Source organism: Quercus robur, chromosome 10 (genome assembly GCF_932294415.1).
Source record: "Quercus robur chromosome 10, dhQueRobu3.1, whole genome shotgun sequence".
NCBI classification, from domain to species: Eukaryota; Viridiplantae; Streptophyta; class Magnoliopsida; order Fagales; family Fagaceae; genus Quercus; species Quercus robur.
Window position 1 is genome coordinate 19,338,591 of NC_065543.1, and position 19,016 is coordinate 19,357,606.

Below are 19,016 nucleotides of genomic sequence, written 5' to 3' on the forward strand. Positions count from 1 at the left end.
TTTATATACAATTTGACTTCATTTCTTTAAAATTACAAAATTTATGCTCAACTTGGTGTGAGTTTGTGTGACTAGTCAACAAGCACAACTTTAACCCGTGTAGCTAACCAGTTATTAACATAATGTTAAATTCTTTTTTAACACAAGTTGATGGAAAGAGACGAAATTAGTCAACCAACATTTCTCTATATAAACGTGTATTCTAGAGTTCGAACATCACTTAAACCTTCCCATTTGCCATTGCTAATTATAGGAGCCATGGCTGGTGAAAAAAGCAAGATTATGGTATTTGGAGCCACCGGGTACCTTGGCAAATACATGGTGAAGGCAAGCGTTTCAATGGGTCATCCAACCTTTGCCTATGTGCGCCCAATCAAACCAAACGCAGACCCTTCCAAGCTAGGGCAGCACAAAGAGTTTGAAGCTTTGGGAGTTACCATTATCCAAGTACTAATCTTTATTATCTAAAAACTGTGTAGGATGTGGTTTTTTTTTTTTTTTTTTTTTTTACAAACTTCATTTTAGTTCTTTTTTAGTAGTATCATGGTTATGAAATCCATATTAGATTTTTAAAACTCAAAGAAAATGATTTGATTAAACAGGGTGACTTGGATGAGCATGAGAAGCTTGTAGCAGCACTTAGTCAAGTGGATGTTGTGATTTCTACCTTGGCTGTTCCTCAACATCTTGAGCAATTCAAAATAATCAAAGCCATGAAAGAAGCTGGAACTATAAAGGTGACTATCCCCTCCCTTTTGTTTTTTTGTTTATAACAAATAGGTTTTAATAGCTTTATCCTAATATGCATGTATGTGTGTGTGTATCAGAGATTTGTTCCATCAGAATTTGGAAACGAAGTTGATAGAGTGAGTGGATTGCCTCCTTTTGAGGCTTTGCTTGCAAACAAAAGGAAGATCAGAAGGGCAACTGAAGAGGCTGGAATTTCATACACTTATGTGTCTGCAAACTCATTTGCAGCCTACTTTGTTGACTATTTGCTACATCCTCATGAAAACAGAGATGAAGTTGTTGTTTATGGAAGTGGTGAAGCCAAGGGTAGGTTTAATTTTCGTTCCTTAACTTCGTCAAATTCGAAGATAATTCTAGCTATACCATTTTCAATGACGGTGACTTAGTTATTATTCTAAATTTCTTATTCAAGTGGATGGAGATGGATTATTCTTTGGGTGCTAATATCACAATGGTAAATAAAACGGGTCTTTTTCAGAATTTAAGGGTAAATAAGCAGACGTATTTGACCTATCAATTCATGAAGTGGGAACCATGCACAAATGCCAAAAGGCATATTGCGACTAGACATTTATGTTCTTTCAATCATAAAATAGTGACATAGTTACAATTTATCTTCTGTCACGGAGGTATTATCACTATTTAGTCTAAAAAATATTAATTGTAATATTTGAATCTCTAAAATTTAGAGTAAAATGAAATTGTTAAGATTCTATCTAAAATATTTTTAATTGTTTGATTTTAATCCAAACTTTAAGGACTCAAAATATGATAATTGAGAAGGGGTGTGATACTAAACTGTGATTATGTCAAATCAAAAGGGATATATTGTTTGTCCACAAACAGCAGAATCTGTTAATTTCGAATGAAACTTTAACAATTTCATTTTAATTAACAATGTCTATACGCTTTTTTGCTCACTTTATATATATTTTTTGTGGTATTTTGTTTATGCAGCCGTGTTAAATTATGAGGAGGATGTAGCAGCCTATACAGTAAAAGCAGCCACAGATCCAAGGGTGGGCAATAGGGTAATTGTCTATAGGCCACCAGGAAACATCGTTTCTCAATTGGATTTGATTTCTTCATGGGAGAAAAAGACAGGACGTACTCTTAAAAAAATCAACGTGCCTGAAGAGGAAATAGTGAAGCTCTCTGAGAGTAAGAAATCTTTTCTCTTTAATATATATCTGGGAATACTTGGGCATTATTTGGTAGACTTGTTTAAATACATGTTTTTAGTTTTTAAACAACATTATACATTTTTTTATTCAATTTTTCACCCACATGTATTTCCAAAAAAACTAAAAATTGTTATTTAAACACACTATTAAATGGACTCTTAGTCTTTGTATAATTCTAACACTCCCTTCAAATGTTAATATTTATAATATAAAGAATCCTATTAACGGGTATTATTAATAAATATAAAATGAGTGGTTATAATTTAAGGGAAATATAAAAGTACCATAAGAAAAGTTAATTTTTTTTCTTTTTTCACAAAAGCTTTTTAAAAATATTTCTTAAACTAATACTCTAAAGATATTCAATCGTTTTTCTCAAGTCTTAGTAATCAGTAATTAGTAATATTGCTTATTCCAATCATGTTTAATCAATTATAGTTCTACACCTAAGTAACATTTCTTCATCCCTTTATTTCAATTTGAGTGTGATATATGTGGTGTTTAGGAAATTTATTGTAGTTTTGAACCCAACTTAAAATTAAATTAATAAATCAACTTTGATTTTATTTTATTTTTTTTAAATGGGAGGGAAGGGAAGTGGGGTAGGTGCATCCGGCTAGAAACCCATTGGCAACTAATATTATTCTTTAGATATTTTGCCTAAATCTAAGTTAACTAGTTTTAGTTTTTAGTTGACATAGTTTTAATAAAAAAATTCAGGTTTAGAATTTGATCTCCGATTTTTTTTTTTTTTTTAAAAACCTTAAATTTTTAGGAGTACCGATTATCTATGTTCTATAAATTGTTAAACAGTACTCACAGGAAGATTCAATTTTTTTTTTCTTTTTTATAGAATATTTGTCATATAATGATTTTCGTTTTTGGTGTCGCCATTTTTGACAACAGTCAACAAAGACGTCCATTTGTAATTATGAAGATTGCAAACTACTTTTTGATAAGGAGATGTTTTTTCTTTTCTTTTTTTTTTTTTAAAATAAAAAATAAAAAATGATTAGGACATAATCATAGTAGTTTTTAACTGCTCCCAAATTAAGACCTCATTTAAGGAGAAATAACAGGTCGTTAGGAGGTGAAGGGTGACTTATAAGGAGATGCTTGTCCCTTTGAGATAATAGCTTCTCAAAACACCATTTTTACCGCAACTTTTTACATATAATATTTTTTTTTAATACCACTCACAATCACCTATTTCAATATATTATACACAAAATTGCGTATAACTTGTGTCCATTAATCAATAGAAAACTAGTAAAGATAAAATGGGGTTTAGGTTCGTTGTTGCCATTTTTTACAAAAGTACAAACATATCAAAAAATCAGTTTTTGTAAGATTGGAAACTACTTTTTGAAGAGGACCGAGAGGTAATTAGGAGATGCTTCTCCTTTGTCATGGTTAACTTCTATTATTTTTCTTTTTGGTGAGACGACTCGATCCCGAAACTAAACGACAAGAAAAAGGTTGGTGACAACTGACAATACATGGGGGCTAAAGTCTGCTTTTCTTGTCGTTGTCTGTTGTCAAGAAAAGTCCGCTTTTCTTTTCTTTCTATTTCAAACTTGATATAAATGCAAACGTTGAATGCTATGCAATATTGGGTGCATGCGTCTCCAAAACGACCAAAACAAAACCGAATACTTGCACGTAGACATGTGCAGCTACAGAGTTCTTGATTATAGACCATTAATTAATTCATCTTTCTCTCTTAGCACATAAACATGATAATATGATATTACTTAAGATTGTAAACTCAAATCATTGTTCCTTCCTTTGCAGCACTATCATTCCCGGACAATGTACCTGTGGCTATCCTTCACAACATATTCATCAAAGGGGATCAGACAAGCTTTGAACTCACTGCTAATGACTTGGAGGCCTCCCAATTATATCCTGATCACAAATACACTTCAGTCGATGCCCTCCTTGACACTTGCTTGGTGAATCCCCCCAAGCCCAAATTAGCTGCATTTGCATAAAAAAGAACTCTTTTTACTTTTTCTTCCAAAGCTCGGCCAACACTAGTGCTCTCATTTTATGGAAAAAAATTAATATGAGCTCCACTTCAACAATGAATGTATCTAGTATCATTTCCTAGTACCACTAATTCCTATCTCTCTCTCTCTCTCATGAATTTTTGTGTACAATAATTGAGAAATAGCTTCTCTCTCTCTCTCTTGTATTATTGTGTACTACTATTAAAAATATTAGACCATATCCTGCCGACAAGTGCGGATACTTTATAATTTCCTTTCAAAATAATTTTTAATTATTCTTCATTATTAGTAAATAATTAAAAATAAATAAAATTTATTAAGAATAACTTAGTGAAGAATATAAATATATTATCAGAGTAAGTTCACAATTATTTAATTATTTCATCCAACCTAACTCCTATCCAGCAATAGGATGAGAAATAGATATGAAACTAAACAGTTCATGTTCATCAACATGAAAAAAAAAAAAAAAAAAAAAAACCATAAATGCTTTTCAAAATACCAAATCAATATGAAGTACATTCCTTCAAGTAATTACTGAATTTTATCTTATACTAGCTACAACAGTGTGACTAATTCTCAAGGTATTGCTTGTTATTGACTTTTTTAATAAATAAACCAGTGATTAGTAATTGTAAGAGTAAATTCTTGTATGGAAGCTAAAGGGGATAGTGGGAAATGAACCAGTTCGTTGGTGCAATTCAGAAATCATGAGAGGGTGATTAGTTTTCTAAAAAAATGATGATTAAAAAACTAAATCTAAACCTCAAGGAATCTGTCCACAGTAGTAGTACACACCCTTAAAACTCAAAGGCGATGTATGACGTTGTTTTGGTAGAGTTTCGGTACAGTAAGCCTAAGGTTCTAGAGCCTTTGAAATGGGGATGGAGGGTGATATTTATAGAGCGCTTTAGAATCTTTAGGGTTTCTAACCTGTTCTGGCCAGCTAAAGGCTTACCATATTTAATCACTCAATCAATTGGATATGGAAATGAGCAATTTTAGGGGCTCTGTCCCTAAGTGGTGTACGCTAATTTGGGACTCTTGGCCATAAAAGGGCTTGGAAACTTGCATTTTGGGTTGTTGGGCTTCACAAATGTTGTTGATCGTTTTGGTACTGATTATGGCTTTCTTTGTCATTGGGACCGAAATGTTAGGGTAGGCCTAAAAAAAATGGGATTCTACATACCATCAAGAATTAGGCAATTTTGTCACTTTGGTTGTGGCAACATATCTTAGGTTTCACATAAAACAAATTTCTATTTCAATATGTTACACCCTATTTCTAAAAAGGATATGTTTGCTCCTATACTTAGCAAAGCATGCAGACTGCAGTAAGCATCTTAGAATCCTAATTAAATTCTCATGAGTAACTCTCAAAAATTGAATATTATCAATGGAGATACCTAAGGGTACATATTCTTGCATACAAGAAATATAAAGGTGATGCATGAGTTATATTACTACTATTGGTCATGGGGTAATACTAGATGCTCTGTCTCAATAAGAAAGTGGGTTCTAGAAGTATGCATATGAAATTGTATATTACCATCTCAGGGAGAGATTGCAAAACAATCAAAGAGCATCTCTTTAATAGTTCTTAGGACCCAAATTATGAGAAAAAACTATTTTCAGCCCATTCTTAAACATCCAAGTATGACATTCTATCCCAAACTTTTCTATCTACTAAATCTTAACATCAACGATGTGTACCATTTTCGTGGATATACCTATCACTCTAACATTGTAAGTCCATGCATAAGGACTCAAAGAGGTGAAGTAATATTAGTCTCGATGATAATCCTAGGCAGCTAGGACTTACATTAAAGCAATCATTGCGCTCTAGTCCTTCGACAATGTAATGTCCTAGAAATATGTCATACTCTAATCATGTGACAATAACTAGAAGTTGTTATGGGACAAACTCACATCCTTGTCCATATCTAAAACCTCATTTCCCTTGTCACAACGCAAATATAATATATATAGTTGGGTTCAAGTTATATTTATTGTAATTTTAAACAATACTATATTATTCAATATTTTTTAATTTAATATGAATTTTGACAAATCTACCATTGAAATCACATTATCTTCGAATATTTTCAATAATTGCAAAATTTCAAGATAATCAAATATCAATAGTCATGTTATTGGGTCATTCTACCGTACCCCTTTGCTTTTTTTGGTGGGTATGGTACCTACACAAATCTTAACCTTTAATTTAGTGTTGTTTTATCCTAACCCTTCATTTAATTTTAGTGGGTACTAGTTACTGGTAATATTGTCGGTTATATATATATATATATATATATATGTAACTGTTGAGATCTTGTATTTACTACTACTGTAAGTGTTTATCCTACTTTCAATAACAAGTATTTTCAGTTTTATGTTTATTATTCTACTTGTTGCTATTGCCACCTTGGACGGATTACCGCCATACCGGACGGTTCTAAATTGCTTTCATTTACTTTGAACTATTCTTTTACTTTGATTTATTTTGATATATACTGCTTGGCTGGTTCTACCGCCTTATTATTGTTCTTACTTTCAAGTTATTTACTTTCAAGTTACATACATTATTTTCATTACAATATTACTGTGCTCCCATCTCTTTACTGTGCTTCCGTCCCTTCCCATCAACTGTGCGTCCCCTTCCCCCTTTATGGTATATATATATAAAAGAAGAGTGCTACATCCTGTGGTCGCAAGGGTTTTCTCCTAAGGGGGAGTACGCTTCAACTGAGTGAACTAGGGTGGAGAAAAGATGGAGTCACCACCTAAATTAGGTCTAGGAACCATTTACATAACGCCCTTACATGGAATGACTGATTTTACTACCAAAGTATGGGTTTAGAGTTTAAGTATGGAGATAGGAAGGTGTTAGGCACCCAACCCCACCCAACCCGTGGGTCGACTTCTACTCATTGTGTCTTACGTCTCAATCTCATTAAAGGCATATTCAACATCGTTATTCTAAATTCACATACACACACGCATACATTTAAGCATACAACATGACATTTCATCCCAAAACCTAACATACATCTATTATGCTTCTTATATCATCATAAACTCTAGCATACATCTATCACATCACATTCAAGGTAGCAAACAAATCATGGCAGAATCAAAGAATTATTGGAGAGAACCATGAACATCAAGAACACAAACATATTCCAAGTTCACATATCACATTCATCAAATCTAAGCAAGATCTTATCCCAATCAAATGCATGTACATATGAATGCATGTCTTATCTCTCTTACCTTACTGCATCACAACATCTATGCATCAATACATGATCATATCATATGCATGTTCATGGTAGAATAAAGAAAACATTGAAGGGAAACCCTAATCTAACATGTTAAGAACAAACAACAAGTAAACAGAGAAACAAGGACTCAAAAAACATAAAAGATGGTTAAGACAGAGGCATTTTATATGAAAGAAATAAAGAAACAGAAGCAAAAAACTTAGATTAGGGTTTCTGGGCAAGAGTATGTGTTCGCATACATAGGCCTGCATATGTAGCCTAGTTGTATGCGTATGCAAACACGCCCTAGAACCCTAACTCAGAATCAGAAATGCAGAAAACAAAGCAAAAACAAAAACTAAAGAAATTAACAACCTAACATTCTTCTAATATAAAAATAAACAACCTAAACTAACAACAAAGATATCCAAGATAAATAAAACAAAATATATTCCTAAATATGCATTGGATCTAACAACAAACAAGAGCAACACTTAACACATCAAAATATGTTCATCAATTTATCCAATCGTTCAACTCATTAATCAAAACATGATGAGACCCAACAAATCGAACCTAAACAAAACATATCATATTTCTAAGCATATATAACAAATAAATCAAATTAAGAACCAAAAGAACACAAGTTTTAAAACCCTAAATTAAGGAAGAGTCATGAAGAGAGACTTACCTTGCTTATGGAATACAACTTGATTGATATTTAACCGGCCTCTCAGTGCCTATGCAACAAGATTCAATGAGATATCAAAGTAAATAGAAGATTTTAATAGTTTATAGGTAATCACAACTCAAAAACAAGATTAGTTTTGAAAAGGTTTTGAGAAATCCAATTGAGAACAAGTTTCTGCCTTAGAACTAACTAAAGAAAGGTTTTTTTTATGATTAAAATACGTGCTTGGTGGCTGTGTACAGAAGAGGCAGAGAAAATAAAAAGTTTTTTGGAAAAGTTTAGGTAAAAAATCCACTCTCTCTAGCTAGAGTTTGAGTTGGGAGGCATAAGGTTGTATTTATATCTTTAAACTAGGGTTTTCAGGCTCATGTAGAGGGTTTTAGACGTTTCAAAGGGTTTAGGGGTTCAGCCCCATCAAAGAGGGAGGCTTTAGGCCTTAAACAATTGAAGTTCTAGGCTTCTAGAAAAGGCCCTGTGTGTGTAGGTACGTGCATGCGTACGCATGCGTCCCTAAAACCCTAATTTTGACTACTTAGATGGCCTGACTTCAAACAGCCATAACTCACTCAATATAAATCCCAATTAGGAAAAATTTGTATTCAAATTGAAGCCCAGAATTTCTACTTTCCAATGAAATAAATCTCACTCAAATTTTTTTTGTTGATTGTAGGGGCCTTTTTTGTGTATTGTATGTTGGGCTGGGCTGCCTCTTGTGGTAATGGGTCCGAATGTTTCTGAGTAAGGAAGTTAGGGCCGGTCCAATTGTAACTCAGCTTGAGCTGGTTTGTGCACAAACTTATGCCTTGTCTGCCAGGAGTAAGCTTACGGCAAGCAGAACTGTTTCAGACGAGTTACGCCAGGCAGATATAATAATAACCAAAACTGAGTATTCTGACTATTTAAATAAATGGCTATGTAATCCCTACTTATAAAGCATGATTACAATCATGATAATGTCATTCACAGAAAAAGTAAAGGAGAAAGAAAATAATACGAGCTAATCAAATGGGCATAAATCAAGTTTTAAGTTTAGTCTGCCAAAGCAAAGCCAAAGAGGGGAGAACGCCTTTTCTCAATGCAAATAATCTCCCAGGAAAAAGATCCTGCCGTGGGGATTAATGGCTTTGAGGGAGTCGGACCTGAATGGTTATTGCCCAAAAGAGGTCCTTGATACGTTTTGGAAGAGAACAGGATTTGAAGGGGGAGAGAGGGAAACCGATCTACTGGTGCATGCCCACTGTATTACCTCTCATTTTTCCTTAATTTTCTCTCTTTTCTTCTCTGTTTTCTTTCTTATCTTTTTACTCTGTTTTTCTTTTTACTCCCAGAATGCTCTGTTTTTCGGTCCTCCTCTCAGGGCACGGCAAGGGCCCTTTTATAGTGCCTGCTGTGACCAATCTTTTACCATTTTGCCCCTTAACTGCTTTTGTCTGGTCTGGGCATACTTGCCGACCACCAACTCTGTGCGACATTCACCTTTGCCAGACAAAGGCAGGTTTGTTTCGTTCCTCAGTCTACCGTAGCACTTCTTTCCTGCCACGGTATAAATGCTTTCTCTCTCTTTCCCTCAAGGCATGCACCCAACTGTTCCCCCTCAAACTTGCCTCTTTTGGGTGGTCTATCATCCCAGCAGGACATACCTCCCAAAAGGGCTTGGGCAGGAACCGCAAAATAGATCTTTTCCCCTCTCCCCACCACCAAACCATACCCCCTTTACCTCTTACTTCTGGCCCATGGCCCCACCACGTCCTATATTGGCTGGGTACAGGCTGGTGGTGCTTGGGCCTTACGCGTGCTTCCCTTTCAGATATGTCCAAGAGTCTGCCTACTGCTTATACGTTTGTCGTGATCTGGAGACTCTCCGTCTATGTTTTCTGACCTTTCATGTGGGCTTTTCTTTGGTTTCCCGCTCCATTCAAGAGCTGGGCTTTGTATGGTGATGGGCCTTACATTTCTTTGGTCTACTCTTGATTTTCTTTATTTCCTGCAACGTTGAATTGTTACTCCTGTCGTAATAACTTAATTCTGCTAGACCTCTTTTGGGCCAACCGCTCACTGTTTTGCTTTTACTTATGGGCTCTTATGTCCCTTTGGGCTTTCCTTTGGGCATCCACGACCCGATTGCTATCTTTGGGCTTCCTCGGCCCGTTTGCTAATTCTACACTCCTATGGGCTTTTTACTAACTTCATTGGGCTTCCTCGGCCCAATAACCTTATTCTTATCCTTGGGGTTCATGGGCCTACCATAAACCCCTTACTTTTTTAGTTTGCATTGTCTTGGGCCTGCGGTGGCCCTTTCTCACTTTTCTACTTCATACATTGCCCATGGGATGCTATTTCTTTCTTTCCTGACTTCTTTGAGCCCGCTTGCCTCTTCAAGACCCATTTATTTATTTGTTAGGCCTGTGATCCATTATTCCTGTCGCTTGGGCCTAATGGATTTTTGCTATCTATTTTGTCAATTCTTTGTTGCCCTCATTATTGGGCTTTCTTTCTGTCTGCTTGGGCTTCCACAAATGGCCCTCAACATTTAGCCCCCTGAACATATGAAACGTTCCTGCGATTCATATGTGAATGAAAAGGCGTTTCTGCCCTTCTCTTATCTTTTTTCTTCTTCTCCTTTTCGCAGGTCTTTTTTAAGCTGTGGACCCCTTCTTATACATATATATATATATATTTTCCTTCCTGCCGCGAACAGGGTTGTCTCTTTGAATTTCCCAGTTTGACAATTATTTTCGAAACAGAGCCGCCGCTTCATTAATTTCATCCCATTCTGATGGCTGACCCGTCACCTTCTTTCGTGCTGTTATTAATGATCTGGGTATTTAAGGAAGAATCCTTCTGCACTTTAATCACAAACTCTTTCTTTTCCCAGAACATACACTCTCCGTCTCTTACTCTCCTTCTTCTTTTCAAACACCCATACCCATTTTCTCCGACTAAGCCTCCTCACCATGTCGCCGGTGAAAAGCCAAGGCTCTTCCCACCTCAAAGGGAAGGCGATTGCTTCCGATTCTCCCGCCGTTCCTGATGTGGGCGAGGAGATGAAACGTTCCGATTCAAAGCGGTCCGCTAAGGAAGAGATGCAGTGCGACCCCAACAGTGAATGCGCTCCTTTAATCGACCCGTGGTACGAAGTCAATCCTCACTTCCCAAAAATCCCTGGTGACTATGTACCGCTGCCGCCGGGTCGTGTATTGATTGCCCTTGTCCGGCGAAACCCCGACGTCTCTTGAGCTCCTTTAGCATCTTCGATCCCTGATCTGTCCATTCGCCAAGGTACCTCGCTTCCCGTACCCCTTCATTTTGAATTTGGGTCCGGTACAGCCTCGGGTTGGAAGGAATGGGTTGACAGTGAGCTTTCCGATACGGGCTTTATGGGTTTGTTGTAACGAGCCGGCGTCTTGAAGGCTATAGTCTCATCTCGCTGCTTGTCGAATTTTCGGGACCTCTATAACCTCCGTCATTTGGTCTGGTGATGGTGTACCACCACCCACACCTTCTTTTTCTTGTGCGGCGAACTCACCATGACCCTTGAAGATGTGGCTAACCAGTTGCTCTTGCCCATTCTTGGCGATGCCGATCCTGCCGCCCTAGAGCTTTCTCTGGGGGAAGAGGCCATTGAGGCTGAATTGAGGAAAAGGATGGCCAGAAACGCCAAGTTGTCATACTGGGTGAGTTCTTCCTCTAAGTTTTCTGTTGCTGCCCGTTGTGCAGCTTTTATTGCATTTTGGCTTTGCAAGTTTGTTTTTGGGTCCCACCCTCACTACGCCATAAAGCCTTTGTACTTTCGTTTGGCTATCAAAATATCTGCTGGGGTGAGCCTGCCGCTGGCCCCTATGTTCCTGGGGCACTTGTATGTTCAATTGGATATTCTCCGTAGTGATGAGAGTCAGGCTGGGTCCTGCCACATTGTTACCTCTTCCGTTCACTGTACCATACTTCAGCAACTGTTGTTTAAGCGTTGTGCTCAGTACTTGACAAAGTGTAGACCCGTTCGGTTTGCTAGAGATAAGTACCAGACATGTCCGAGAGTGATTACCGACTTTTGTGGTAGGTTTGAATCTGATTTTCCGCTTGCTTTTCGTTGGTCTGGTTTGAAGCCGATTGGCTATTCTATGGTTGAATCTTTTGATGAGGGCGTCGGTTTCTCTTAGAGAGCCTATAGAAATTTAGGTGCAGATTACACTTGTGCGGATTCTGCCATGAGTTCGTTTGTTGACACCATTGGGACCACTACCCCATTGGTTAGTTTTGATGAAACTGGGATCACCTATCTTGCTACTACCAATGCCGGATGGCTGCCTTACCTAGCCAATGAAGGCATTAGGTTTGTTCATTATCCTGCCAACCGGGTGAGAAGGCAGTTTGGGTTGGATCAAGACATCCTCGATGACATTTCTTTCCTCATGGAATCTCCTACTTCAGTCCGCCCTTTCCTACGGCACACTGTCTTTGAGTTTTGGAGGCAGCGTTTCAACGCCGTTACAGTTCCCGATTCACTAAGGGAGGGTGGTTGTACTTTTCCCATGCACGGTTACTGGCATGCAGTGATGACTACATTTGTGGGTGAGTTAGCGGGTAGCCGTGGCTTCTCCCTTATTCCTCCTGAAGGGCTAGGTATGGTTGTCTCAGTTAACCCTCGCCTGCTGCTTCCTTCTAAGTCTGTTTTGGCGTATGCTAGAAAACAAAGCCGGTCAGCCATCTCTGAATGGGACGCAGAGAAGAAAGGATGGTTCTGGCACGTTGGTGACTATCCCCCTGGTTGGGAGAAAAAAGTTAAAGTAATAAACATCTCTGTACCGAGCAAGAAAGCGCCTGCCAAACCCAAGTCCGCCGGCAAAACCAAGCCTGCCACCCCACTACCTCCTACAGGTGCTCCTTTGGCTAGCAGAACTCGTGGTAGCAAAAGGAAAACTACTCCTCACCCCGTATCTGCCGCTGAACGGAGGGTAGTTACTTCTCCCATTTTTTTTCTTCTTTGGCAAAACTTCTTAACTTTCTTGCGGCTAACTTGCTAATTTCCTCTGCCTCTTTCCTTTTAGTCCAAGCATAAGGAAGACTCGTCAGTTACCCGCCCCATTTTGCTTGACGAGCTTGAATCTGAGGTAAGCCTCTTTCCTTCACTTCTATTTTTTTTCTTTTTCGCACGCGCTCCTTCTGCCATCTGTCTTTTGTTTTTTTTTTTTTTTGCTTAATAATTTTTTTTTAGGAGGAGCCTGAGCCTCTATCCATATATCGCCCCACTGCCGAGGAGATTTCCGCCTCCATGGGTGTACCCATGGAAGGCTTTTTTGATGGGGCCGATGCAGTATTTGCAACGCCTGCTCCTTCTACTGCTGCACACAAGGCTCCTGCCAAAACTCCCACCCCTTCTGCCGAGCCGGTACCTAGAGAGGGTACTCATGTCGAAGGGGTTGGTGAGATTACACCTTTGCTTGTCGAGAGACCCACTCCTTCAGAGGGAGCCATTCCTCCTGCCGCTGTTCAAACCAAGATCACTTCTTCCATTCTGTCGCTTGTGATTTCGACTAGTGACCCTTTTGCAGCTATCTCCCAGGCTGCAAAGGGTGGTGCCTCACTTGTTGTTACTCCCTCCATTCCCGGCTCCACTACCCGTGGTCCTGATACAAACTTATCTTCAGAGGGATCCGATGACATTCTTGAGGATCCTGATGATGCGCCCGTCCTGAAGAAGAGGATTTCCGATTCCGATGAGGAGGGGAGTGCTTCACCCGAGCCTGACTTCATGGGTATGTATCTTTCCTTCCCTTCTCCTTTTTTTTTTTTGTTTTTATTTATTGTATTTGTGTTTCACTTGCACACCTATCTCCCTGCTTGCAGAGACTTCTGAGGGGCCAGAAATTGCAGCAGACGTGGGAATGACTGCTCTTGCCACACCTGAGCGCCTATTCCTGCCGCACCTTCAGTACCCGTTTCAGTCGTACCTACTACACCTGCTTCTGCTGTGCCTACAGTACTTGTTTTTGCTACACCCGTAGCCCCCATTCCTGGTAACTTTGGCAAGTTTCCTTTTCTTCTTATTTCATCTTCTTTTTCTGCAAGTCTTCTCTTCCCGTGCCATGGTTTTTCATTTTGTCTTGCATTTCCCTTTTTTATAGGTCCACTTCCTACTATCCCTTCTCAGTTTGAGGCGGGTAGTAGTTCTGCCGCCGTCCCGGATGATGCTGTGACCTTCCTTCCCTGCTTTGACCAGCCGAAGGTTAACAACCTTGGTCTAGCAGACTTCTGGGCTTTCGGTCCTCCTTATGTAGACTTTTATGGCTTCCGAGTCCTTGAGGACTGCGTTTCTCACTTAGTGATGATCTACAGCAGTCACGGCAACTTTATGCAGGAGTTTCGTCTTAGCCGTTCTGCCAGGGAGCATTTCTTGAAAATGTTGGGTTGTGTGCTGAACGACATTGAGCATAACTTCATTGACTCTGTTTCTACCGAGAGAATCCTGCAGTGGAGGGTCGTGATTCAAGAACTCATCAATGTGGGTTTCGCCGTGGAGTTTGTTCTTGAATATCTACGTGAGGTTGCCCGAGCCTTTTTTATGAGGAGAGTTCAGCCAGCCGTTGATGCCATAGATGCCCGTATCGAGCTTTTGAAGAAAGAGGTGGCGGATTTGGAGGGTCATCGTGAGCATCTTCTTTCTGGCGTTAGTGGGCCTAGTCATTTTGGAGACCAGAGTCTCATTTCCAGACTTCATTGATGATGGCGCGGTTCCCTTTCCTTTCTCTGTTTCTCTGTTTTTGTTATGTCACACAGAACACTTATATGTTTCCTGCAGTAGTTATTTGGCGTGTGTTTGCCACAGTTTGGGTTTGTAATGATGCTACACTTTGCTACTTTTTCTTTAATATTGTTATGACATGATGCTAATACTTCGTACTTTTTCATTGCATACTCATGAAAGCACGTTACAATTTCTTCTGTGACATAGTCACTTGGAGGAATAAAAAGAAAAAGTGAAGGAAACATAAACAAAAACTAAAGAAAATGACAACCACATAACTTTCTTCTCTAAGCTAAATAACGCTTCAGCCATTTTCCATTGATGGAATCCATCAAGTCCCTGCCATCCATTTGAGTTAGGCGATAATATCCACTTTGATGTGCTTCCCTTATCACAAGGGGTCCCTCCCATTTTGGTGTAAACTTGGATGGTCTTGCCAGACCTCGCCTGACATAGTCTGCCACTTTTAACATTAGTTGTCCTTCCGCAAACACTATTTTCTTGGTCATCCTGTCGTAGGTTTCAGTCATCTTTTGCCTGTATCTTCAACTTCGTTCCTGGGCTTCTTCCCTCCTTTCATCCAGCTCTTCTAGGTCCTCGAACCTTTCTGCCGCGAAGACTTCTCCCTCTTTTTCTTTTTCTTGCATCTGCATAACCCTTAGGGACGGTGTCATTATTTCTGTCGGACTCACTACTTTAGTTCCGTAGACTAAGGAAAAGGGTGAAAAGCCTGTGGCTAACTTTGGTGATTTTCTGTAAGCCCAGAGAGCATCTGGCAAGTGCATCGCCCATCCTCTCGTATACTCTTGGCTCATTTTATTGAGAATTTTTATGAGAGTTTTGTTTGTCGCCTCTGCCTGCCCATTCCCTTGAGGGTAATAAGGTGATGACCTGTGGTGCTTGACTTGGTAGAACTCTAGCATTCTCCTTACATCGCTATTGACAAATGGTGTGCCGTTGTCACTGATGATCCTGTGGGGCACCCCAAACCTCACAATTATATTTTCTTTGATGAAGTTTGCCACTGCTCCCCCTGTGGCCTTGCGGAGTGGCACTGCTTCTGCCCACTTAGTAAAATATTCTGTAGTCATTAATATCCATATGTATCCATGTGATGGTGGGTTGACTGGCCCTACCAAATCTAGCCCCCAAGTGTGGAAGGGTCATGGGGTGACCATGCTGTGCAAGCCTTGTGGATGGGTATGAATCAAGTTGGCTTGTACCTGACAACTGTGACACTTTTTTACAAATTCTACCGCATCTTTCTTCATGGTTGGCCAGTAGTAGCCCATCTGCAACAGACATCTGTAAAACTTTTTCTTCCCCTGATGTTCACCACATTCCCCTGAATGTACTTCTTTTATCATTTCTTTAGCCTATTCATGGCCCAAACACCTCAAAGGGTCTCCATCATATCCTTTTTTGAAAAGAACCGTGTTATGCAAGAAGTAACGTGTTGCCAACCTCTTAAGCTTGTACCTTTCACTGTGCCTTTGTGGCAGGACGCCTTTTGTTAGGTACTGCATGAAAGGGCTTCTCCAATCCTCGCTGATGAACACAGTGTAACTTTCCTCCCTGTCTGCCGCAAGCTGGCAGGTCCCACACTGGGTTTGGCCAGTAGTAGCCCATCTGCAACAGGCATCTGTAAAGCTTTTTCTTCCCCTGATGTTCATCACATTCCCCTGAATGTACTTCTTTTATCATTTCTTTAGCCTATTCAGGGCCCAAACACCTCAAAGGGTCTCCATCATATCCTTTTTTGAAAAGGACCGTGTTATGCAAGAAGTAACGTGTTGCCAACCTCTTAAGCTTATACCTTTCACTGTGCCTTTGTGGCAGGACGCCTTCTGTTAGGTACTGCATGAAAGGGCTTCTCCAATCCTCGCTGATGAACACAGCGTAACTTTCCTCCCTGTCTGCCACAAGCTGGCAGGTCCCACACTGGGTTTGGACTTGATCTGCATCTTTACCCATGCTAGGCCAATAGAAGCCTGCCCTCTGGAGTCTGCGATAAAGACTGACTTCCCCGCAAGACCCGCAAGTCTTGTCGTGTATTTCTTTCAATTTTCTCTAGGCTTCCTCCTGGCCCACGCATCTGGATAAGACCCCACCTGGCATCCTGCGGTACAACTCTTCTTTTACCAAGGCATAGTCTTTTAATATCTTTAATTCTGCTGCATCGTCTCCCTTCACCAGGGTTTCCTTTATGGGGATTCACAAATCCCCTTCGCCCTGTTCCTCCCGGAACTTTTCCTTCAACACCTCAATGATGGATTCTTCCCTCTTGCTGACTTCTATATTAGTGTTATTCCCTTTGAAGATTATTTGCGAACCCAATGCAGCTAACGCGTCCGCAAACCGATTTTCGTTTCTCGGAGCATGTTCTATCTCAAAGGTTGAGAATTTTTCTTCCATTCTCTGGGCCATCGCTCTGTACGGGGCTAGGCTAGGCTCCTTTAAGGAAAACTTCCTTTGGCCTAGCAGACGACCAAGTTCGAATCTCCCAGTACTTTCAAATGTTTGACTCCCATTTCGAGCGCCGTGGCAAGCCCGGTTAGATAGGCCTCGTACTCCGCCGTGTTGTTTGAATAAGGGAATTCCAACTTAAATGACAGCGCCACTGCCTTATCTTCTTTATGATACAGAACTACTCCCACCCCTCCGGAATGGGTAGTAGAAGACCCATCGAATTTTATTACCCACTGTTCCCTGACTTCTTCTGCCATAGCTACTTCCCCTGGAACTTCATCATCCAGTGGGAATTCTTCCTCTCTTGGAAATTGCGCCAATAAATTTGCTATAGCCTGACTTTTCACTGCCTTAGGTGTCCCCATTCTCAAATCGTACTGTGATAACTGTAGCAACCACTGGGATATCCTGCCGGTGAGGATTGGCTATTGTAACAGAGCTTTAATGGCATGAGACTTAGTCATCAGCCATACTTCGTAGGCTAAGAAATAGTGACGCAACCTCTGCGAAGCGTATACAATGGCTAGGCATGCTCTCTCTGCCCTTGGGTAACGAGTTTCTGCATCTTTTAAGGCACGGCTGATGTAGTATATTGGCTACTAGATACCACCTCCATCTTCCTGAGCGATTAGTGTGCTGATGACGTACGAGTTGGTGGCCAGATAGAGTAGCAGTGGTCTTTTATGAATAGGGGCCTGCACCATGGGGAGGTTCATCATTATCTGCTGTAGCCTTTTGAAGGCCGTCTGCTGCGCTTCCCCCCGTTCAAAACTTTGCCCCTTCTTAAGCAACTTGGTGAAGGCAGAGGTGATTGATGCCAACCTAGGGATGAATCTCTGGATATATGAGACTTTTCCTAAGAAGCTCTTCAATTCTTTTACTGTGGCCGGAGCTCTCATAGTTGCTATGGCCGGATCCACGTCTATGCCTCTGCTGTGAACCAGGAAACCCAAAAATTTCCCAGAGGACACTCCGAATGCGCACTTGAGGGGATTCATTCTTAACTTAAAAGCTCTGCATCTTTCGAATACTCTTTTTAACACACGAAAGTGTTCTTCTCTCCTCCTTGACTTAACCACTATGTCATCCACATAGTCTTCTAACTCCTGGTGCATCATGTCGTGAAATATGGGCGTCATTGCTCGCTGATAAGTTGCACCTGCATTCTTTAACCCGAAGGGCATCACAATATAGTAAAAATTGCCCATGGGTGTTCTGAAGGCAGTTTTCTCTGCATCCTTTGGCGCCATCTTGATCTGATTGTGCCCGTTGAAACTGTCCATGAATGAGAACATGGCGCTTCCTGCCGTGGAATCTATTAGTAAATCCATGTTCGGCAATGGGAATTCGTCCTTTGGACAAGCTTTGTTGAGATTTCTGAAATCTACACAGCATCTTATCTGGCTGTTCTTCTTCTTTACTGGTACTATGTTGGATAGCCAACGAGGATGCTGGATAGGCTTGATGAATCCTACGGTACCTGCATTCTTTAACCCGAAGGGCATCACAATATAGTAAAAATTGCCCATGGGTGTTCTGAAGGCAGTTTTCTCTGCATCCTTTGGCGCCATCTTGATCTGATTGTGCCCGTTGAAACCGTCCATGAATGAGAACATGGCGCTTCCTGCCGTGGAATCTATTAGTAAATCCATGTTCGGCAATGGGAATTCGTCCTTTGGACAAGCTTTGTTGAGATTTCTGAAATCTACACAGCATCTTATCTGGCCGTTCTTCTTCTTTACTGGTACTATGTTGGATAGCCAACGAGGATGCTGGATAGGCTTGATGAATCTTACGGCTAGCAACTTCTACACTTCTTTGACTATCTGCCCTTCTATTTCTGAGTGAAATATCCTGGCAGGCTGGGCCACCGGCTTGGCCTCTAGGTCCACATTCAATGTATGC

The 19,016-nt window shown here is 40.2% G+C and overlaps 1 protein-coding gene across 1 annotated transcript; it reads left to right on the forward strand.

Annotated features, from left to right (window-relative positions):
• Nucleotides 1-207: 207 nt before the first annotated feature.
• LOC126702593 (isoeugenol synthase 1-like) lies at nt 208-4,195 on the forward strand. The gene is made up of 5 exons (XM_050401335.1): nt 208-447; nt 603-737; nt 828-1,056; nt 1,708-1,911; nt 3,729-4,195. Exons 1-5 carry the CDS (start codon nt 259-261, stop codon nt 3,926-3,928), a joined length of 957 nt encoding a protein of 318 aa, XP_050257292.1. The 5' UTR covers nt 208-258; the 3' UTR covers nt 3,929-4,195.
• Nucleotides 4,196-19,016: the final 14,821 nt, after the last annotated feature.

Excerpts from the sequence above, each read along its gene's own strand:
- LOC126702593 (XM_050401335.1), top strand. The coding sequence starts at position 259 with ATGGCTGGTGAAAAAAGCAAGATTATGGTATTTGGAGCCACCGGGTAC. Across the intron at positions 738-827 it reads AAGAAGCTGGAACTATAAAG|AGATTTGTTCCATCAGAATT; the intron begins GTGACTATCCCC and ends TGTGTGTATCAG. Across the intron at positions 1,057-1,707 it reads TGGAAGTGGTGAAGCCAAGG|CCGTGTTAAATTATGAGGAG; the intron begins GTAGGTTTAATT and ends TTGTTTATGCAG.